The 23,272-nt window shown below is 42.3% G+C and overlaps 1 protein-coding gene across 8 annotated transcripts; it reads right to left on the bottom strand.

Annotated features, from left to right (window-relative positions):
* Positions 1–3,761: 3,761 nt before the first annotated feature.
* LOC114062719 (SERTA domain-containing protein 2-like) lies at positions 3,762–18,519 on the bottom strand. Of its 8 annotated transcripts, none has more exons than XM_027894463.1 (4): positions 18,412–18,504; positions 16,526–16,624; positions 15,392–15,520; positions 3,762–7,441 (listed from the first exon to the last, which is right to left on the bottom strand). In XM_027894463.1, exons 3-4 carry the CDS (start codon positions 15,448–15,450, stop codon positions 6,586–6,588), a joined length of 915 nt encoding a protein of 304 aa, XP_027750264.1. In that variant the 5' UTR covers positions 15,451–15,520; positions 16,526–16,624; positions 18,412–18,504; the 3' UTR covers positions 3,762–6,585. The 8 variants fall into 8 exon arrangements, with proteins under 8 accessions (XP_027750264.1, XP_027750259.1, XP_027750263.1 ...); XM_027894458.1 differs by lacking the exon at positions 16,526–16,624 and adding an exon at positions 16,410–16,492 and having other exon boundaries at positions 18,412–18,494; XM_027894462.1 differs by lacking the exon at positions 18,412–18,504 and adding an exon at positions 16,814–17,023.
* Between the last annotated feature and the right edge of the window lie 4,753 nt (positions 18,520–23,272).

Below are 23,272 nucleotides of genomic sequence, written 5' to 3'. Positions count from 1 at the left end.
TACTGAAGAATATTTTGCACTGTTACTCGGGGAGAAGGATGAATACGTCACCTGTCCTTCATAGTAGCAGGTTTTACAGCCCTGTACAAGGTCCAGAATGGAAATTAAAAGAGGTTCAGCCCTTATGATTCACTGGGATAAAAATACTACTGGGGCTCCAAAGGTGAGAGGCTCCACCTTTCAGGTCATTCTCTTTTGGGCAGAAGCTTTGGGCCACCTCAGCCCTGACTGTGGCATAAAACAACTGTGAGACCTTTTAACTCCTGTTTCTAGCCTGAGATGAATAAGCTCACCTCTTCAAGGGAAAAGAGTAGCAAAATTGAAATTATAAAGTAATTCAGTGGAGTCCTGCCCACCCACCCCCCCCACCTCCCCCCCCAGCCCACATCAGAATTTGGGTGCAATTTGTATATTTGGTGGTACCCACAAAGAGAAAACTGGACTCTCAAGTGACAAGAGATCACTTTCACAAACCAAAGCATAGCTAACCATTACCAGGCAATACTGCGTAGCCAACAGTAGCCCTGTCTCCTGTGGTTATCCTGGTAAACAAGGGGTGCCGGAAACCCCTCTGGCGTGTTTTGCACAAATAGTGGTTGCTGATTTCCTTTAGTCATTTCCTTGTTCCTGCCATCCCCGGTGCCTGGCAGAACGTGCCAGCAGCCGCCCGCTCCCCGAACGCACGGCTGCACCCAGAGGCACCAGAGGCCCGTGCTGTGAGAGTGGAGCACGGAGAAAACAAAACTTTGTGTCTTAGTGCGTTTTAAGCTAAGAATTTCATAATTTCTCGTCTTGGTTGTGAGTGCTCAGCTATGAAATCCCCAGTTTTGATGAACTAAGACATGTTACTGTGCTCTGTGTTTGCACGAAGCAAATACCACAAACTTCTGACACTTGCTTAGGATTTTGAACAGGTGAAAACTAGAGCAAGGCAAGAGTTTTGGCAAAGCAGACAGGAATGCCTTTTTCTTCTGCTGAGATTAGAGGGAAATATACCCATAGAACAAAGTTTTACAAAGTTCCAATCACTGATGTAATTACTGAAATGCTTGCTTTGTGGAAGGAATGCTGTAAACAGCTTTGCCAAAAAAACCCCAAACCCAAATTCATTGTGAAAGACTGAAATTTTTTCAATTCTAAAATGTGGTGTTTCAATTCTAAAATGTGCATATTCTAAAATGTGGTATTTAATTAATATTAGTAACAAAAAGAGATTAAAAAGGAGGAGAGACATTCAGACCCCAGGGTGGTTTCTAAGTATACCACTAAGTACACCACTGGTTGCATACAGAGAAGATGGAGTGAAAAACAAACAAAAGGAATCTTGTAAAAGCTGAACAGTTTTTTTCAAAATACAGTCAATCTAAAAGCACTCTGATATTTTTAATAATGAAGATCAGTTTTCATAGTTTAAAAAATGGGACTCCCTGGAGTACTACTGCTCCAGTTAAGATGCAGAGGGAATTTGGCTAAAAATGAGCTGCACTGAAATTAATTGTTAAACCCCAAACTTCTTTGTGGATCTGAGTTTAACTTTCCAGATCCACTCTGGAAGATTTGAAGAGAAGCAGCAATGCAGCCAGCAGATGCAGCAGGTTCACTGCAGTCACATCCAGCAGAAATTTCTGTTCCTTCTCCTGAGAAACGGGTGAGAACCTCTGAAATTGCCATCCCATGGCACAGCCTGGGTGCCAGAGCACAGCCAGTGTAGTTGTAGCTTAGTGCTCTGCTACTGGGATAAGCGGGTCCCAAGGAGAGGAAAAATGTATGGAATGAAGTTGCAACATTTTTTTCTTTTTCAGTTCAGGCGAGCTGTGAATGTTGGGCAAACTCTGAAATGCCAAAAATCTTCCAGTTTCCCTGAACATCTGCTTTAATAACACACACTTCTATAGACACACTTCTGTGACTTCAGATAGCTTAATTCTTCACTTCTAATACTGGTTTTTACTAGCTCAAAATTACAACTCATCTTCCTCGCAGAGCTAACAGGCTATTTTGTGTGTTTTACTCTTGCTTGAGCTGGGAAATTAGTATTTTTAAGTGTCCCTCCCAGCACACAGAACACAGAGCTGGGACAGAGCACTCTGGGTCGCACCAACATCTCCCCAGGCAGTCGTGTTTTGAAGCAGCTTTGCACTGAGCTGAGCTGCTCTGCACTTTTAAGCTCAGATCTTTCAGCATGGCTAAAATCCAGGTAAGTACATGAAACCCCTACACCACCTTTGAAGAGTCTCAGCTTGACCCGAAAGCAATACTTCAGAAGTATTTTCCTAAAAGGCTAAACAGCAGCACCCCCTCACAAGGCAGTGTTTTCTACTGCCATTGGCACAAGCTCAGCTCTGCGCTGCAGCATCCGCAGTGACGGCCTCAGTAACGAGCCAGTCACAATGGCATGGTGGTCACAAAAACAGGTTTCTGTGAAGTTCCCTCTAGGCCTGCTTTTCACCCTCTGGTCAGCAGGCTCCAGGACAAAAGGCAGGAAGAATTCCTGGTCTGTAAGCAGCAGCCAGTGCTGTCTCATAAATCAAATGATGAGATGGTTCATAACCAGGTTGGATGGGGCTTTTCAGCCATGGGCAGGGACACTTTCCACTTGACCAGGTTGCTGGAGAGTGCTCTGTTATGCCTCAGGGCCTATATGAACGTATTTTTCCCCTTAAAATCAAGGGTCTTCCTTCATGTAACTCTCACAGTGGCACATAAATAGGTTCCTCTCAATTAAAAACCCCTTAAAAATGAGGGAAAACTGAGATTCTGCCTCAGTTTAAACCGTGACACTCATTGCAGAAGACTCAGGATCTCATTTTAGAGCTCCACAACAGAAAGGGGATGGAAACCTTTAAACCTGAAGCTGCTGGTTTAATTTGTACACGCAGCCTTTTGCTAGCCCAGAGTGGCAGGGTTTTTGTCCCAGCCTGACAAGCACACAAGGCTTAAGTGTCAACAGTATGTGCATCAAGGACACTCGTATCTGACACTTGCTTTCAAGCTCGGCAACCCCTGAGGGGACACTAAGAACTGCAGGGGCTGGGAAGACTACACAGGGCAGTCAAGACAAAGCCCAGGGGACAGCTAAGTGCTGTCACCTGCTCCCAACAGGAATCCCCCCTCCCGCCCCACTGGTTGGAAAAACGCTCTGTGGGCCATCCCTTGTTTGGTGGGGACGCACAAAAGTATGCGATGGAGAAGGAATTAGTCAAAACTCAGAGCTAATAACAGCCAGAGCAGACAAAGCAGGACTTAAATATTAATAGCTAAAGTACACAAAGCCTACTGTAACAATGTTATTAGAACATGACAAACTCCAAACTACAGGCTGGGAAGCTGCGATGCTGTGCAAGACAAGGGCCACTTAGCAGTGAAACCAAATGAGTAAAAAGCACGAAGACCCCAGACCTTAATATTATCATTGGTCTGAATTATTTTTATTGCATAACTGCCCAGGAATTTCAGTGTTCCGGCTCTGTCTTTGGAATCATCCACCTTGAGCTGTGGTGCTTCCCTAAGGGAATCCTTATCCTTCAGGTTATGTGGAAACCTCAAGTGGAACCCTGTTACGGTGCCTGGCCTGTGTGATTTCCATACAGGTTTAGAACCTCTGGGGAGAAAGAGCAGGGAGAGGGTGCAGAGAAGCAAAAAAGATACAAAACCCTAGGGAAAATGTTATATCGCTGTGAGTGGGAGCTCAAAGAAAGGGTGGCAAGGTGCAACGTTTGTTTTGTTTTTAAAACACTCAAAGACCAAAGGTTTCACAATAGAAATGGTTAAACTGCAAAACTGTGGCTTTTATTTCCAAACATACAATAAATAGGTCCACCACAACTAGCCTCTAACTTCATTTTACATGGAAGGATTTTAAAATTAGTTTGTGCATATTTAAAAATTAAACTTCCCTTTGCACATAATTCCATACATAACCGAACTGCATTACACACCAGCTCATGGTCTTGGCACTGTGACACAAGCAACCAATTAGAAACAGAGCTTTGTAGCAAGGACTTGAACAAAAATTCCATTTTGAATTGTTGATAAAAAACATCTACCAACAATTTAATCTTTCTCTGCAGTATACAAAAATCTTTAGTCTGTAAATGTTGAAAAGCGAGTTGTCTTCCGTTCTGTTTCAGTAGGTGCTGCAAGGTAAGTGGATTTATTAGGTGTTCACTATTTGCTACATGATACAGTTTTCATACCAAAATATCTTTACTGCATAGTAACACTCCGTATTTTTTAATGCAAAAAGAAATTAGATGCAGTCTTTTTATTTTTTCCCTCATCACTGAATTTAAGGACTTTTTTAACCACAACTCTGTTTCATCACAGTGCAGAAGGCCCTTAATATTTCAAGGATTTATTCAGTCATTTTTTAATACAAAAGTAGAGGCTGAGGAAAAGCCAGAGTAGTCTATACACAATGCACAATCTGTGTACATTCTGAAGCTGTACCTCTTCAAGAACTATTTATACACTCTTCAAACAAATCCCTTTATCCAGCAATTCAAAATACTTTAGATCAGAAGTTTTATATTAGAATCAATACAATATATGCATATAAATACACTTATACCCTTCGGTTGCTAAACAACCTCGATGGCTGCAAAGGATGTGACCTGAAATGGTTCTCCATTGGCTTGGGATACCAAATGATATCGGCAGCTAACTGTTAACCAAGAGAGTCACAGTAAAAAATGAAGATCTTTGCACAAGGTAGGTGTGCCACAGCATCAGTTAAGACTAGAAATACCAGGTGACACCCTGGCCCCTTCAGTAGGGCCAGGATTTCAACTTCTGTGAGATGCAACATAGAGGCAACATTTTTTTCCTCTGCCGATGCTCCGTTCGTGAAAAGTCTCAGCAGAACAACAAAAAACCCCAAAAATACAAACAAACCAAAGCAAAGTTTTTAAAACTGCAATTTTTCAAGACAGGTGCTGCAGCTTTCAAGAACAAAGTAGAAGTTTTATCATTAAAAAAAGAAAAAAAAAACAAAACAAGGAGAGAAAAAGACAAACAACCCAAACCAAAAAAGTAATGTGCAAGTGTGTAATTCAGAAGATGGTAGCAGGGGTGGACACAGACCTCAGTTCAGGCTGAGACACGGTATCCAAACTGTCTCGTGGAAAAACAGCTCTCACTGCAAATCTTGTCTTCAGCTCATGAGTGTGTTTTTATATCCTTATTCACACACCTGCCACACGTGTCCCTCCTTCCCCAGCACGGGCTGGGGCAGCAGCACGATGGTTCCAAGGCCCAGGTGGCCCCGGTGCCGCATCCCCGCGGTCGGACCCGGAGCTCTCCCGGACGCAGCTGCGCGGCAGGACTGAGTCATCGGCACTGACTCAGCCTCGGGTGTTCCAGGAGCACTCAGAGCAGTGAGCACTCGTGTCGCAACAAGTGTTCTCAGCTTTGTTTCTTAAAGGACACAGAAATGGTTGACTCTCTGAGTATCCTCCAAAAGGTGCTAGAGGTTTTTAAGTTTTGAAGCGTTTTTCCCGCAATGCCAGGTATACAAAACGTGTATCTTTTTAAATAATATTGCACATAAAAAATCATCTTAAAACATTGTAGTGAAAGCAGGGTTGGAGGACAGTGTTTTCCAAAACAGAATAAAAAGCTACCTGTACATAGTAAGTTTTAATTTAAAGAACGCCAAGATTATTCAAAATCTAAGCACATAATACTGACAGAAAAATGTTAAATTGCACAATCTACATATAAATTACATTTGTAAATACTTAAAAGTTTTTAAACATTGAATACCCTTGATTTCACAAATCAGCTAGGTCACTGTCAAAGGATCAGCTCAATGCGTTAGGAAGTACTTTCCCCCAGAAAAAAAAAAAAAAAAGAAACAAAAAGATCTGCAGTCTTAGATGAAGCACTGGAAAGAGTTAAAGCATTTCAGCTCAGAGGTAGTGCTAAACACATCCAACTAGAAGTCCATTATATTTTGAACTATGATGAAATAACGTAGTAAAATGTAGAAAGACTATAAAATTTACAAAAATAAATAGTTCTGAATGCTTTAGAAAATGCAAGAGACTTTGTTGGTAAGTGTCTTGATCTGCTTTTCTGACCAAAAGAAAGCAAAGCGTGTCTCATTTTTAAAATATACCCATCTCTAGTAACGTGCCTGCAATCCACACGATCTAACTCTGCAACTTGACGGATGCCAACTTGGCATAGACTCTGATATTAAAAATAAAGTGGAGGCTTTGTAAAAGATCATCTCATATGAAATCTGCTTTGCATGTAAATTCTTCCGTCAAATTAAAAATTGCACATAAAAAAGTTTATTGAAAGAGGCATGAGGGGTGAGGAGGGTATGTGCCTATTGTTCCACATACACCCTGGAAGGAAAATGATGATTGCACAGTTCTGATAAATAAATATTTCTTTTTTTTAAAAAAAATCTGCCACTTTTTTGGTTTTTAAGTTTTGGAATTATTTAGAAAATCCTACTACAGACAAATTGTTATTTAGTTTGTGTCTTAATGAATTCTTTACAACTTTTCCAGTGGCTTTTATCCTGAAACCAAATGAAAGTGGCAGTTAAAAAGTATCTTTGGGTAAAAACAAGTATCAGGATCCAACCAGAATTTCCATGATGTGGTCCAGCTCACTGAGATCTGTTCTACATATCTGAATGTTGCTCGCTGAAGAAGAATTACAAGATGGAAAGTTTTTCAATGGTTCTTCTGTAACAAGAGATGGTGATCTGGGTGGCATCAGTGGAGGGCAACAGAAGTCTGAATCATACATTGAAGTGTCAATATCTTCAAAAATGTCATCTATTGCCAAATCCTTCAAGTAACTAGTTGAATTTGAAATCTCAAAGGAACCAAACACACATTCAGCTCCCTTCAAATCCTGCCTATCATCTTCTAGTTTCAGACCAGCATTCTCTGGAAACTTTGGCTGGTCATCTCCAGTAGGAACCAGACAAGTAGGTGGGCTTATATCTTCTACAAAGTCTAAATCCTTCAAAATAGATGAAATGGCAGACGACATGTCATCATCCGAAACTATCAGCAGGCTGTTTTCAATCGGGTCTTCTACAGACCTCAAGTCGCAACAGCTGGACTCTTGCTGGCTAATACCTGAAGGCAACTGAAGAGAAATCCCAGATGACTCCATCCCTGTGTAGCTGTGAGAACTAGGAGCAATGCCAGGGCAGATGTTCACTGGCTGCTGGTTACTCTCTTGTCTCATTTCCTCTTGAATTTGCCGCACGGTGTTGGCGATGAGGACAGAGCGGTGCAAGTTGGGTTCCACCAGCATTTTGTACGTCTGTAACTTTGTGAGGCACATGTTGAGCACCAACTGCCTCTTAAGTGGATATGGCAGACTTCGACTGGAATCAAAGGCACTCGAGAGACCAGCCATGTTCTCCTCATAGTCACTCAGCTTGCGCTTTAGACCTCTCCCCAACATGAACCTGGAAGAGAGAAATTGTGAATTAACCTTGGGCAAGACTATCACCTCTTCAGACAATTCTGAAAACCTTGTATTGGTTAACTTAAGACTGATGTTACAGAGAGAGACAGAACGAAATCCTGCTCAATACAACTTCCATTGAAAAGATGTACTTTCCAGCCATTGTTTCACAGCAACTTTTTCTTTCTAAACAGAAAATATGGAAGAAATAGAGTAATTTTTTTTTTAAAAAGCTATATGCCTCTAAGTTCTGTGTTTAAGGTTTACTTTTAACTTCACTATGAGAATATGAATTTAATTATTTAAAATCTTTACTAGGTGAGCTTTTTGGCCTCTTATCCATTTAAATTATATAGTGTACAAAAATTCATAAATATCTAAATGTCTATATGTGAAAGAAAATAGATGCTGATACTAAGCATCATAACAACTATACAGAATATTTCACCATTTTAATTTTAAAATTTGTTCCTAGGTATAGCAGTTAATATTTCAAAGCTGGTTTTCAACACTCATTTTTACATAATGAAGGTAATTTGTAATGTCTTGCTCAGTGTCTCTGAGAACTCTCCATAGAACTAATTTTTCTCCTTTTTCTTTGGTGACCAAAAGTTGTTTGACTATAGTTGAACCACCCAGCAAGACCAATAGCAGGGCCTCCCACGGGATCCTTATATCCATTCCATAGCTTACTAATTTGTGAGGAATCTGGCTGGGCCACTGAGCTCACACAGCGACAGTCAGTGCTCACGGCTGCTGGTTCACAAACTGCTACTGACTTCCTACTAAGGACATTAGGGAGGAGGTTATCAAACGGCATTCAAAAGTAACCAATTTTGGTAAACAGTTAAAAGAAAAGAAATAGAATTTAGTTGCTTTCAGTCTGCTTTGTGTGCTCTTGCATTGAAATACGGTGTGTCTAGAACACTGTGGTACAAAAAACTGTACACTCACCCCCCCCTAAAATACAGGCAATCCAAATAAATACCTGCTCGTGTACTCTGCAATTACCATTCCAAACCTAAAATGTTTCATTAGGGACAACGAGCACTATGCAATGACTTGTACAGAACACAGAAATAGTAGTAAACTGTGCACAGGAAACACTGGTAAAATCTTGGTTACATTCATCTTGATGTGTCCCCGAATACAGACACCGCACTGCCAAACAATTAAAAAAAATTAAGCAATCATAAATTAGACACCCAGTGGCAGATTAAGGGCAGATCCCTCATACACAATGATCCAGACCCTGCATGCTGCCGAGGGCCTCCCAACTTCCTTTTCATGTGAGCACTGGCTACTGCCAGCAACAGCTCAGCTGATGGCCGCAGCTGCCAGCTGCTAGGCTGTTGCTAGACTTTTGGGGACAAGGAGAAGGCAGCAGGATAAAGCCTCTTTTACTTTCAGGATTTCTCCAGATTTGCAGGAAGCACTGCAGGGCTCCCTGGCTGCATCCATCTGCCTCGACAAGGCTGTTGGAGAACTCGGCTCCTCTAGAGGAACAGAAAGCAAGCAAGCAGTGCCTCCTCCTCAGTAAGACACAAGAGAAAACAGACAGCTGCCACAGGAGTTTAGGTTGGAGACTTCTCAATTGTACCTTTTCTTTTTTTTTTTTTTAAGGGACATACCTGGATGAAATTCAACTTTTCCTGAGAATGCATTTCTACTTAACAGGCCTATTTTAAAAGTTCACTAACACAAACAATCTTGGAACAAAAACAACAACAACAAAACCTCACCTTTAATTACTGGTAATTTCACCAGCACTGTGATTTTTAACTTTGGAAGTCTGTTTATTTATCCGAAGTTTTCTGCTAAACTGCCACAGCACCAGCTGAATCTCTTTAAAAACCAGAAGGTGTCTGGATGTGGTGTGCCTGTTCACCCAGGTCATCTTCCCACACTGATCACGTATCGCTCCCTCATTCCAGCACCCCATTTAGAGCAGACAGAACCAGCCAGTACTAAGCACTCCATGACTAACAAAATCAGAATAAATCTGGATACAAAGTTCAGGCACCAAATATAATAACAAAGTATTCTGGGGAAGCAGTGTGTGTGTCAGGCATCCTCAAACTACTGACAACACTGTCAGTAACTTACAATTTTTTACATAATCTATGGAAAATCACAATTATACAGGACAAGTAAACTGTCGCTAAATACGCCAACCCTCATCATGAAGACAGTCAGTGCCTGCAAATCACAGAAAACTCAGAATTAAATTGTTAACTCTCCATTTTAAGTAGCATGTAAATGTTGTGCACTACCTAAAGCACGACCTCATAACATTACTATTAGATGGCTATTTATTCCCTAAGTACCACTGTTCACATACACTGCATACTAGGCTTTTAATTTTTTATTTTTTTTTCCTCTCCATTAATTAAAGCAAACCAAAATTCACACTCATAAGGAATGAAATTACAACTATACAGGAAACAGTAATTCTGACATTTCATACATTCAGAATGCTTGGATTTGATAATTTACTTCTTCTAATATTTTTTAAAAAATATATATTTACACTTTGTTAGATACATAGTACATACTGTTCTTATAAATTTGAATTATATAAATGATGTTAATTTCTTACATCCCAAAAATGTGCTAGTATTTAAATTCTGTGAGCAAGCCTAAACAGCAAGCAAACTATTATATGCAAGGATGTATAATTTCACAAAAACAACTTAATAGTTTAACTTTTCAATTCAAACAGTAGTCTAGTTAAACTAAATACTTCATGCTCATATAGGCAGACACCCTTCTTTTCATTGCTCAAATTTCCTCCATAAAATTTGTCCCAGAGTATTCTAGAAATATGACAGCACTCGACTAGAAAAATGAAGTGCAAGAAACATAATTTGCTCCAACTTCAAAATGTTTCTACTTAACATAGTCCCCACTCTCTAGATGTCAAAGATGGTTTTGTTAAAATACACAAACATAACACTACCTTATGCATAAAATTTCTCCTGTTTAACATGATTTTCCCCTAATTGCAAGGATCCCTAACTCTCTTCCTGGAGCTAGATGACTTCAGAGGCTGCACAAAAATTTGGAAAAGGCTAATTAAAAACAAAGTACCACTGGTACAGTGGATTTAAAAATGACTAGTGCCATCGTTGCTACAGGAGACATTACATTTCAGTTCTTGTCAAACACACTCAGCTGTTGACCTACAAAAGACACAAAGCCCCTTTGTTACCAGCTAATCTACATTTTATCAGGCCTTTTGCTTTACTTTCTAACACAAGAATTTCTGACAGGGTCAGATCCTTAACAAACTACTCTGTATTTTTTAAGTAGCTTGTCCCTTCGTAGGGCTGTGTAGACATCACACCCCGAACCCAAAATTCACGCTCTCAAATGCTCTCTTTGACAGCACTACTTTGGAACAGAAGATGCTGATCACATTATTCAGTTATGCAACGCTCACCCCACTTCAATTTTGGGTAGTAAGGAGAAAAAAACACACAACCCCACACTGCCATGCCCAGAGCACGAGCGGCTGCTGCACAGTGTCAGCCCTTCCCTCGGCTGACACACCAGCACAGCCAGTTCAGAGGAGCACAATCTGGGCACCAAAGTACAAAGGGTCTCTAGAAACTGCACTCTTCCTTACTCCAGCCCAATTCCAGGAACCTACTCTGATCTCAAGAAAAAAAAAAAAAAGAAAAAAAAAAGGATCAAGTAACAGAATTTTGGAATGTGCCAATCTGATAACTCTATAATTTGTAAGTAAATAAACTTAACAAAAATTAAAAGTTTATGCCGACTTCAAATGTGAGGTCTGTACATCGCTGTTCAATTATAAAAGCAGCAAGCTGCAAGTTACCCTTTTCTTGGAGCCTGAAAAAGTTCCACAACCAAATTTTCTTTTGAGTTCAGATGATCTATTTTAGAATCTTTTGTTGTGAAAAAAACCCCAGGAACAATGAGAAACAACACATCTCAGTAACTTTTTTTCTGGCATTTTCTCATCATCTCTCATTATAGTAGTGCAAATGGAGCCACAGGCCATTTATGGAAGAATGCTTTTTTAATTAAAATTATCTTGCACATACAGAGACAAGGAAGCAGAGTGAACTCAGTATTTTAGGAGTACCAAATTCTCTATCCACATCATTGAACTACAATGAAGTCTGTACGTAGAAATTCTGCCCCTGACAGCATATTCCTCAGTTTCTTCCAGTCCTCCATGGAGGACATTCCATAGAAACTCCTCCCTGCTAAGATGGGAAGAAGCATCCATGCACTGTAATCCTACACCGCATCGGGGTTTTGAAAAAACTTGGGAGGGAAGAGACACGTCCCTGGTTGGCAAATCCATGCAGAATACCAAACAAACAGGCCTGGCCAGGGCGCAGCTTCTCAGAAGAAACATTCCAGGCTACCAAGAAAAATTCACATTGCTATGTGCCGTGGACAATACAGGGCTCGTGCCACCATTTCAGCTCCATCTGTCACAGGGTCTGATAGTGCAGCGCAGCTGCCACTGGCACATGGTTGGGAAGTACAGCTGGAAGCGGTCTCAAGGAATAATGGAACGTGAAAACCTTCAATTACTCCTATCTGAGCAAAGTACTACTTAAAAACTTTTTTGGAAGATGAGGAAGAACTAAATAGCAAGTTAAACAATGTTTAGAACTCAGAACCTCACAAAGCTTAAATTTTCAGCAGGGAAAAGCTTCAAAAATAATGAGTATATCAAACATTACTGCCATGGTTAGTATTGTGTGAACATGAACTTTTCATGCATGAAACAAGCACTGCAGTCAACTACACAGGAGTTATTAATTTACCATTAAATAATATGTTTAAATAGCAAGATCTTCAATAAAATACCTGGCTTTCACAATACAGATAAAAATAATTTAATTGACAGTGGTCCCTTTTGGCTTTTCTTTTTGGAACATTAAATTCAGACTTGCTTGACCCTTTCCATGCAGCCACACTGTTGCATTTTTCAGCCCAAGACTGTCTCAAAGTGAAATATTACTTCTTCTTGTGGGACAGAAATACCAGCTCTGCAGAGATGTAAGCACGTCGTGAGTGAAAGCCGCCTGCCCAGTTTTTAGTAATGCAACTTAGGTATTAAAATCAAAATTAGAGACTCCTTGCTATTGTAATTTCAGCAATTCCCTTTCAAAGTCTCCTTTGTCTCATAACTGTAGAAGCCATGTAACAGTAAAGACAGACAGAAGTCTCTCTGGATTGTAGACTAGTGTTAGTGGCTGACCAAGGTTGGCTGATAACCTGACATCCTGCTCTCCCCTCTCTTCCACAGACACATCTCACAAGCACACATCTATCTGCAGGAAGTGCAAAGGAAGACAAACATCCCAACAGTTATGGTTACTTCCCAGAATTATTTGATGTATACTGCATACTGTTTTTAATGATAACCCTTCCTCTCTCTACCTGACACACATTTTAGCTTAGGCTACGCAACATCATGAATAATTTTAATTAAGTGCTGGACTGGCTATTGACTTGTATGCCATATTTATCCACGCATATCCACGAATACCCAGCTGCACAAGAAAATGGGAAGGCTGAAGGTACAGTGAACAGACAGAGCACAAATCCCTTCCTCCCATCCGGACTTAGCACTGATCACTTGAACATGACTTACATAACACAGTAAGCTGTCAGACCACACAGAACAGAGCATCTGATCTGGTGTCCTCAGCAAGTGCTGGAGGTCCCCACAACATCACATCTTGGCTGCTAGCAAAAATTCAGAGCAAGTGAGGGAAGGAGGACTTAAACACTTTACAAAACACCCAAAGTAAAAACTAATTTGTACTTGAAGACACTTTCAAATATATAAAAATGTATTCAAGTCCACTGCTTCCCCACCCCCCTCAGCCCTGCCCCAGTTTAGCCAGGATGAGTAACTGCTGGAGAAGGCACAAATGACTAAAAGTGTGCATACAGGGAGGAGTGCAGTCCTACCCGCTTACTCCCATAACTAAACTCCTATGAAACAACTTCTTCACAGGGGTGAGAAATTACCAGAAAATAGCTGCTCAAAGAGAGGAGAATTAATGCCAACTTCTTGATAAAAAATCCTGACCTATAATACACCCATGTCTGTTACCAGTAAAGCAACTGGAACACAGAACCAAGATATGCTACTGTTCAGACTTAAGAAATCCCAACAAAAACAACAAACAAACCCTAAACCAACCAAACACACACCAACCTCAAAAACAAAACAGAAAAACCTCCACACCTAAGGATTTTCCCCACATTTTGAAAATAAGCTTAGGCTGAATAACATTCATTAAGTACAGGAAAGGAATGAGAGGAAGACTGAGTCTAGCACAGAATTAATCTGGAATTCATAACCTACCCAGTGTCACTCCCTATTTGTGGAAGTAGAGAATAAACCTGTATCATACACAAATATTTTAGGAGCTGAAATGAGGCTTATGAAGCACTCAGGAGTAAGTTTTACCTTGATTTCAAAGTTAGTTTGAGCCCCCCAATCTGTTTGAAACCACACAATCCGTTTGTTATGTCTAATGGGATGTGGAAAATTCCTGCACTTAAGGACATCTTCCTAAATTCCTTACTCCCATTTTATTACACAAAGCACTGGTAAGAGCTTTGTTTCACGAACTGTGGCAACTAGGTTTCAGAGCATAGAAGCTTCCTCTGGAGAAGGACCTCGTCTGTTAGGATGTGCACCTTCCACAGCTTAAACAAGTGAATCCAGAATGTTTGCAACAGTAGATGAACCATATTCTCAGCAGCTGATATCTAACACTGGAGGCTGAGAGAGCTGCCCAGGGAGTACCAGCGCTGGGTAGAGAAACTTCCATCCTTAAAAGAAAACAAACTAAATCACTGTCACTCTTCTCTATCACTTTTGTATCTAGTTGCACATTTACCAGTAAAGCTCACAGGTGTACATTTTAATGACAGCGTGTTTAGCAGACTTTTTTTTCCAGGGATTTTGGGTGGCTTTCCTTTTCTTTTTAGTGCAAGAAGAGCCTGGGATCATTTAAACTAAGGAGCAATAGTAGTTGGCAAAAGCTAATACATGATCAAGACTTACTAAACCTGGAATCTCTCATAGTAAAGCTTAACTGTAATTAAGTGAGAACATAAAGGAATCACAGAGGAAGCAACAAGAATTGAACCCCCACCATTTCACCAAAGCATTCCACTGGACAGGCAAATGATCATTAGAACTGCAAGTGTGATAACATTTCACAGCCTGTTCTAGTCAACTGAACAGTTCTCAATCTGTTTTCTTTACAGTATCTCTTTACTTCAAATACAGAGATACTGGATGCATTCACCTGCATGACACTAGCATATATTTTAGGGTTACAGTGATCTAGAAGATTCACTAATAAAGGAAGTTATATCTTATTAACTATAAAAATTGGCATGACCACACAACACCAGAAAAAATGGACCATTAACAGTAAAAGCAATCAAGAAAAAAAGGTTCTTTTCCTGATAGAGGACCATGCATTTACTCTAGCTGTATGGCATATTTAGATACATAATTTTCAGACATCACTTTGAACTTTCTCTCATAGCACACAACTTTTAACATCCAAAGTGCTGCCTTCTCCAAAGATACGACTGTAACACTCAATTTTAGCAGCTGAACAGTGGATCTCACTGAGAGATTGAGGTCTTAGTTAACAAATTTCCAAGAAAAATGTGATCTTATGGCAATATGCTTTGTTGAATTATAATAATTCCTCATTACAATGGAAAAGAAAAAAGCAGTAATGCAAATTCAGAACACTCAAACCAGAGAGCTTATATGATTCGCTAAGTCTAAGCACTTCACTTTATATGCTATACCCTGTTTTTAAAAGATATTTTTCAGTTCACCATTCTAACCCACAAATAACATCTGCAGTCGATTATCAGAACATGGCCTGTGCACATAAGATACAATTTCATAAAAACATATAAGAAGTTACCCTCAGAAGACGGAAAGGAGTCCAGGCAGGAAGATTCTGGATTTTGCATAAAGCGTGGTCATCCAAGAGTCTTGAACTACCCAAGAGGCCAAGCCATCCACCGAGGTAGGATGATGTGACTTAAGAGGAAAAACAAAAAAACCCAGAGTGTTTCATTGCTGTGTGGTGGTTTTATTTTTTTTAACCAGAAGCATTGAGCACACAATTCAATACAACTTTTTAAATGATTTGTGCTAAATCCTATAGAAACAGATAAACATGAGCAAGAAAAACTGATGTTCGTGAATACACTGAAATAAGAAAAACCTAACAGTTTCACCTATGAAGATACGAAATGTGGGAATTATCTTTTATAAATGAGTACTACAGAATGCTGATCCTCTAAGTGTTAGGCTTTAGGATAAAATCTTGCACTGATACTTCTTCAGGTTACTGAACACCAATTTACATTTGCAATCACCTCCAAACTCAGATAATCAGGAGACAGTACCATGCACTGTGAAGAACTGCATTGCAGAATTATCCCCTAACACTTACAGGCTGCAAAAGCAGTTAAATTTTTATTAAATTCCCTAACTTTCCTCGTTTTCAGCATAAACAAAACCAGTATGAGAAGACAGCTGGCAAGGTATCCTATGATTGCATCTAATATTCAGTGTGGCATCGTTTCCATCAAAACCCTGATAAAGCAACATCTGCAGTTTGGCTGGAGACCACACAGATTAAATCATGGATTAGCTCAAGGCGTTGGAAGCTCTGGGAAATGTGGAAAGGCTGAAGTGACAGCAAACTATGGACTACGCTAGGTGATGTGGAGGGAATAGCATGATCCATGCTCTTGGGGTCTCACCTCCACCTGAAGAATTAAACAGTTATTAATTCCAAGAATTAAAGCCCTTAAACAGGCTAACAGCCTAGAGCCGGGATTGGACCTAACATGCCTGTTTGTGCACAACACACACACAGACACCTGACCCCAACTACAGCAAACCACTTCACAAAACGTACCACAAGAGCAAGGATCAGTACTATCCGGGTCAACACAGTCCTTCACGATCAAAAATCAAGAGTTCATACATTATTTTACAAATCTGAAAATAATACATAGTGAAAGGCAGTCTTACATTGAGACAGATGGGCAAGTAAATGCCTACAGTTCATCTTACATAGCAACTCATAGCCTGATGCTACCAAAGGGCTCCTCCGCTTACAGAACCTCGGAACTGTAAAGATGCAGTAAAACAGCAGTAAAAGGCCGGTGACCTAAGAAAGCCAAATCTAACCCACAGCAACAAACACATTAACATCTCCCTCCTCCTCCTCGAAGCTGACTGCTTTCCCATTATAAAGAAATCCACGCTATTTGTACATTAAAAAAGCCCCAAACAAAGAGACAAATGAAGATTCATAACCTATTTGCTCTGAAACAGCAGGACATCAGAAGGTCACTATTGAGGTTCATTAAAGTGCACTTGTTAGGTCACAGGGAGAGGTGTGCAGTCACTGCATTTTCTATACACTGAATATAAGAGAACATGTTTTAGAATGTGAAGTCATATAGCATTAAAAATCCCAAAAAAGCTAATAAGCAAAATAAAATGTTGAAAAGTTTTAGACTTTAGCACCTTAGCTAAAAAGGAAAAACAAAAAAAACTGTTTGTTGCATTTTTAGAAGGACAATCTTTTGCTAGAAGGAGCTGAATTCAAGAAGTTGTCAAATTTAATTCCTTTACTATATACTTTAAGGACTCCTGCAACAGTAACTGTTGAGGTTATGACTTCTTCCCCGTATGATTTCACACTGGGATAAGTGTCAGGAAGAAGTACAGAGTTAAGGTTATTAGGTTTAGTTTTTCCAATCTGTTAGGTAAAAAAGAACAACCATAAAAAACACACAGTAGCTGTAAATCACTACAAATTATATCTCTAGTAGATTAATTTTTTCACCCCGTCTTCCCTTCCTAGTACCTGTTTAGGGGTCACTTTAGAATTTTGAGATTATACCATTCATTTCAATATTAATGGTATTTTTCACATTGTCGTTAGATGTCTGAACTACAGAATTTCAGTCACATCAAAAACAAAGCACAAAACTACTGCAAAAGGCTCCTACCTATGTTTTTGAAAACTAGTTGTTCCAACATAGTTTGAAAAATTCCAGGCCTAACTAGGGCAGAAACAATTAACTGCATCTATTAGCGAGATTAATCTACAAAATGTATACAGGAGACCAAGCTTATTTCCCTCCCTTCCCCCCCCCCCCCCCCCCCCCCCCCCCCCCCCCCCCCCCCCCCCCCCCCCCCGCCAAGTCCTATCCACCTGCTCGCAGCCCGGACTGACACACGTTTTACTGAGCCAAACAAAACCCTGCTATTAAAAACCGTAACCGCAGCACACACACACAGGTCGCAGCTACCGAGCGGCAGCGATCGGGGGTGGCGGGATGGACACGCCGGGGATCCAGGGGAAAGCCCTTTCCTGCCGCCCTCCCGCGCGCTCCTGCCACCATTTGGCCTCTGTGGAAGGAGCGTCGGTGCTTCCTGAGGCCGCCCGTCCTCCCCCCGCTCCCCGCCCCTCCCGCGGCCGTGGGCAGCGGTAACCAGAGACAACCTTGGGCTTCCCGAGCTGCGAAAAGTTACACTCCTCCCCCTTCCTCCTCCCGGCCCGCACAGACCCCGGCCGGGCTAATTATAACTGCGCGAACAACTTCCACCGCCGGCCGCGCTCGGGGCGCTCCCCCCGCGCCCGGCGCGGCTCCCCCGGGGCCGCAGTGCCCGCACCGCCGTCCCGCCGTGCCCTCCGCTCCCTGCCCGGCTCCCCGGGGCCCCACACCCTTCCACCTGTCCCCTCCTGTCCCCCCGCTGTCCCTCCGTGCCCTCACTCCCCTCCCTGCCAGGGCCCCCCCCCGCCCCGTCGGGGCTCCCGCCTCGGCCACCCGCTCGTCCCCCCGCTGCCCTCCCCCTGCCCGCAGCCCCGCGCCCTCCCGCCCCGGCCGTGCCCGGCGCCTTACCCGGCAGCGGAGGAACCCCCGTCCGTTCGCAGCCGGCTGGGCTCCCTCCCTTCGCCGGGGCTGGGACTCGGCGCGGGAGGAGGCGGAGGCAGCGCCACCCCCGCCGGGCCCCGGCAGCCTCCGCTCCGCCCTTCCCTCCGCCCGCGGCGCTGAGGGACGGGGGGAGCGCTGCGTGCGCCGCGCCCGCCAGCTGGCCGCGCTCCCATTGGCCGGCGGCCCGTTCAACCTGCCCGGCAACCATTTTCCGACTGGACGGCGAGCTGCGAGGGGCGGGGCTACGGCTGGGCCCGCGGCACCGTCCAATGAGAGCGCGGGGAACGTCGCGGAGGGCGGGGCCGAGCGCCCGGTTCGGCCAATGGGGAGCCGGGCGCCGCCGAGTCCCGCGGCTCCGAGGGCGGCCCCGCCCGCGCCGGCGGGGGCGGCCGGGCCGGGCCGGGCCGGGCCGGGCCGTGCGCGGAGCCGCAGCGTGGGCTGGAAACCAGTCGGGGGCTCCGACCAGCCCGGACACCAGCGCACAGCCGCCCCGTCTTTCTTTTTTCTTAATTTTTTAAAAATATTTTTTTTTGTGTGTACTCGCAGCTCGTCTGTGATCAAAACTGCCAAAATTTCAGCAAAAGGCACGCCCCAGGGCCTCCGTAAGAGCAGCGTTCCTCCAACTCCCGGTGCCAGGGCTGTTGGGAAACGAGGTGCGCACCAGCCCTAGTGCTACGTCAAACGTTGCACAATTCTCCCATGAATATTCACTCGATTTTTTTTTCCTTCAAAGATGGGGTGGTTTTGGCCACGCTCAAACCTCGTATTTGCTTTCCCCGGGCATTTGCGTAATCAAGTTACACAGGCACAAGGGTTTGTACAAACCGGATTTCAAAATCTGACGTTGAAGTATTTGTAAAGATTGATTTTGAGCCTTTTGTCGAACCCTGCAATGGGTTGGCTGCCTGATGCATCCCCAAGAAGCTGCTCAGCTGAGAGATGGGTTTAGATCAATCTGCAGGACAGTAAAAACAAACTCCAATATGTTTATACAGACACCTTCCTACAGTGAAGGGGAGCACAGACCAAATGCACACAAAGATTCCAGGTTGGTCTAACAAATGCTACAGAAACACTTGCAGTTGTTTGGTGGAGATAGAGTACAACTTTGATGAAAGATAAGCTGCTTTTTGTGATTCAGCTAAAAAGAACCTACTTTTTTTTTTTTTTTTTTTTTAAAAAAAGCCTCAGATCCAGCATATTTTAACCCTTGTGTCTCCTGACAGGCACTTGTGACAGGGTAGGAGGGTGCAGGGCCCAATCTGAAGGGCAGCGAGGCACAGAAAGCCGGAGCTGACCCCGTAGTCCCTCACTTGGGGTGAGGGGACCCTCTCTCTAGGCCACCTCTCTCCTGCAGTGCAGTGCCACCGATTCCCGGGCCACAGCTGTGCTCTGACCTTGCTGCCAGAGGTCATGGAGCACAGAAGGGGAGCGAGTGCTGCTGCAAGAGGCATTAATGAATCCTTTTTGACACGCTGCTGGGGCTGTGTTGGAGGGGAGGATGCCTCCCCAAATGGCTGAGGGGTGACACCCCTACCCTCACGGTCCATCTGCTGCACCACGACCAGTGTCAGCATTGAGGGGGAGGAATGGACCAAAAATCCCCCCATGTATCCCTTCCCTTCCTGACACACACTGTGGCTTAAGTGGAAGAGTAACTCAGAGATGTTCAGGATTCTTCTGCCTGCTCAAGTCAGCCAGGGACAAGCAGGAGTATTGCACCAGGACCGACCCCTGCCATATGCTAGGGATTATCTCCAAGGAACAGACAACAGATAGGCATACAAAGGTAGCTGATGCAGAAGGGACAGATCTGGGATCCTTATGTCTAATGCAGCATATGAAGGGGTAGCTGAACCAGCAGCAGCACCAAAGTGTCCTCGTAACTTGAGCAAAGATTAGGTTTTGTAGACCTGAGCCCCACTGGGGCAGCTTCACAGCACTGGCACAGTCCTGGACAATTCCTCCCTTTCTACAGCTCCAGGGAGCAGTGCAATGCCTGAGCCTCTGGTGCAGTCATTCTCCTCCTGTCCAGCAGACACCCCAGAAAAGACACCAACACCCTGCTCTGCCCACTCTTTCTTAAGTGATTGCCCTAATGTGGTCAGCTGTTCTGTCCCCAATTTTTGTTCTGTGCAACAGAAAAGGGTGCGCGTGCCTTCTACAGCAGGCGCTTCTAGAAAGGGCAGCTGTGTTTCAAACATGCTCTGACAAGAGCTACGAGAAAAATGAACGTGGAGTTCTTTGAATACACACATCAGAACTTTGGATTTATGGCTTAACATTTGGAGAATTAAATAGAAATTACACAAAATACGCTGATTATTTGCAAAGGGTTTTGTCTTTTTTTTTTTCTTGTGTCAACAGTGAGATTCATGTAAGGGAACTGAAAACTAGTTCATCTTGGTGACATGTTCCATGCAACTTGCACCTTACACTAGAGGAGTCGTGCTTGTCTCACAAGGTGAAGAATTCAGAGGGCTGAGCTCCTATATAGTCTTCCTCAACAAAAAGTTTCCATCAAAGGCCCTTACTTTCTCAAAGGATGTCATGTTTTAGTAGTCTGGTGCTCTTCCATTTTGACTTAAGCTAAGCTCGAGGCAAACAGAGGACTAATATGATTTTTTAATGTTAAACGTGGCCTTTCAGTATGACTATACTCACTGCAGCAGGCCTGGGTACCATTCTCATGAGCAGCCCTTTTGCTTTTGCAGCAGATTTCACATGAACCAGAAAAAAACCCAACCCCCAAACCAATCAAGGTCTCTATATAACTCATCTGAAAGGATCACTGGAGGTCTCCTACTTCTCCTTACCCTCGTACCACGCATCTACTCAAAACATGGTTCCAGGAACTAATGAAGACTGCTTTCCTATGGATTTATGCCTGTGATTAATTACCTCTGTACCTAAGGTACAAGCTCTAATTGAAGCTGGTCTCATGCCTGGAAACTTATGTCTTTCCCTTATCTGGATTACTGGATATCAGTACAGAACGCGGTTTTCTTCTGATCTCTCATCTCCACACTTAGAAAAATTCTAAAAATGTAGTGACTGTGAGATCTGCCAGATTTGGTTGAAATTAATTAGGTATTCTAAAGCTGAATGGCAGAATGACCCCGTATGCCATGTTTCCATAGGGAAGTGAGAAAGGCAGAGCATACTGCACTAAAGCCTGGTTAGTTTTACCACCTTTTTTTGGTGGTAAAGCCTCTGTGAACAAACTAATCCTGCACTTAACTCACGCTTTTTTAAAAAAAGAGCCATGACTCAGGATGGTTATTAAAACAACACCACCACTACCTTACTGAATATATCCCAAGAGTAGTAAATCAGCCATTATTCTGTCAAAAGAATCACAATTTACAAGAAAAAGCACTTTCTCCCTATACATTTCAAACAGAGACACAAAAGCAAACCGCATTACTGAGCTTCAATTAAAACAAAAAAACATTCAACATATTTATCTTAAACTTGACAGCTCATGGGACACAAAACAATCCCAACACCCAGTTCTTTCCATATCTAGCCTTTCCCTCAGTAATGATCTCAAATACAGTAAAGTGAGTTTGTCACAAGTACTGTTTTTTTCCCCTCTAAGTATTAAACTCTTCTGGCTTTTGTTTGAAGGTTTGACATTTTTTAGAACCAGACCTGTTCTTCCCTTTAGAAGTCCTGTTTTGGAAGCTTCCACAATCCCAGTTTGAAGTTGCATTACGCTTTCTTGATCTCCTCTTCAAAACTTGTCTGTAATTGGCACATGAAAAATATTATATACCGTTCCTTTGTTGCAGCATTTTACTGTTGCAGTATATACTTGCACTTTCCACATGCTCCTAAGGGACTTTCAAATGCGGCAGACATGTGGATACAATTTCTTTTTAATTCTGTTTTTGAAAGAAGTCACATATTCACCTGTATCTTCAATTATGCTTCCCTAAGAAGATGACAGTTGAAATTCCTCAAATGTTTTCCCTGCAACGCAAAGCTGCCTCTAGCTTTAGTTTTTCCTGTTGACATGTTGGTCATGCATGAACATACCACAGTAATTCTTCAGGTCATAAAACACTCATTTTGGGGGAATCTTGGTTAAGCAAAGGAATAATTGTTTTTTTAAACAAGAGCTGCCATATAAACTTATGAAAATCATGTCAGATAATGAAATCTTAGTATTATTCACTGGATTTTTTTAAAACGAGACACTACAAACATCTAAAGTAAGTCTCTTTGCTGACAACTTAAATTATTCAATGGGATTTCATCTCTTCATGGAACTTCCTTGAAAAAAATAGGAAAATTTATCTTAACTGTCAGCTTTGCAAGAGACAGCAAAAGGAGCTCAGACAATCTTTGCAAAACCTTGTAGTTGAACAAGTCAGATTGACAAAAATATGTATGTTACCAAGATGTTTATTTCATTTCTTTGAAACTTGGTGGCTTTGTACTTTTAGTATTAGTCACAGAGTGTGAAATCACACTCATTTAAGAGTTGATGAGCAAACAAAATTTGTCATCATGTCATGTTTTTTTGCATATGGGACTATACATCCTAGGCCTGAGACATAAGCACACTTTCACTTTGAACAGAAGTCACTTTTGAAAGCATTTTTATTTGTCTTATCCTAGATGTCAGCAAATAAGTAGATTTTTTTTCATTCTACCTTTTGACAGCTCTTCAGTTGTATGGGAATATGGAATAGTTTGCAGGACTGTAAAGCAGCCATACACTCAAATCAATATTCCGAGGCACAAAAAAAATCCATAATGGTCTGGTAATTACAATATGAAACTACACTCCCAGTCAATTTACAATAATGTCTTTTAAGAT

This window comes from Empidonax traillii, unplaced genomic scaffold, assembly GCF_003031625.1.
Source record: "Empidonax traillii isolate 1590-97213 ecotype Southwest subspecies unplaced genomic scaffold, ASM303162v1 scaffold428:size834259, whole genome shotgun sequence".
Lineage (NCBI taxonomy): Eukaryota > Metazoa > Chordata > Aves > Passeriformes > Tyrannidae > Empidonax > Empidonax traillii.
The sequence above is the reverse complement of the archived record's forward strand: the minus strand, read 5'-3'. Positions and strand labels throughout refer to the sequence as shown.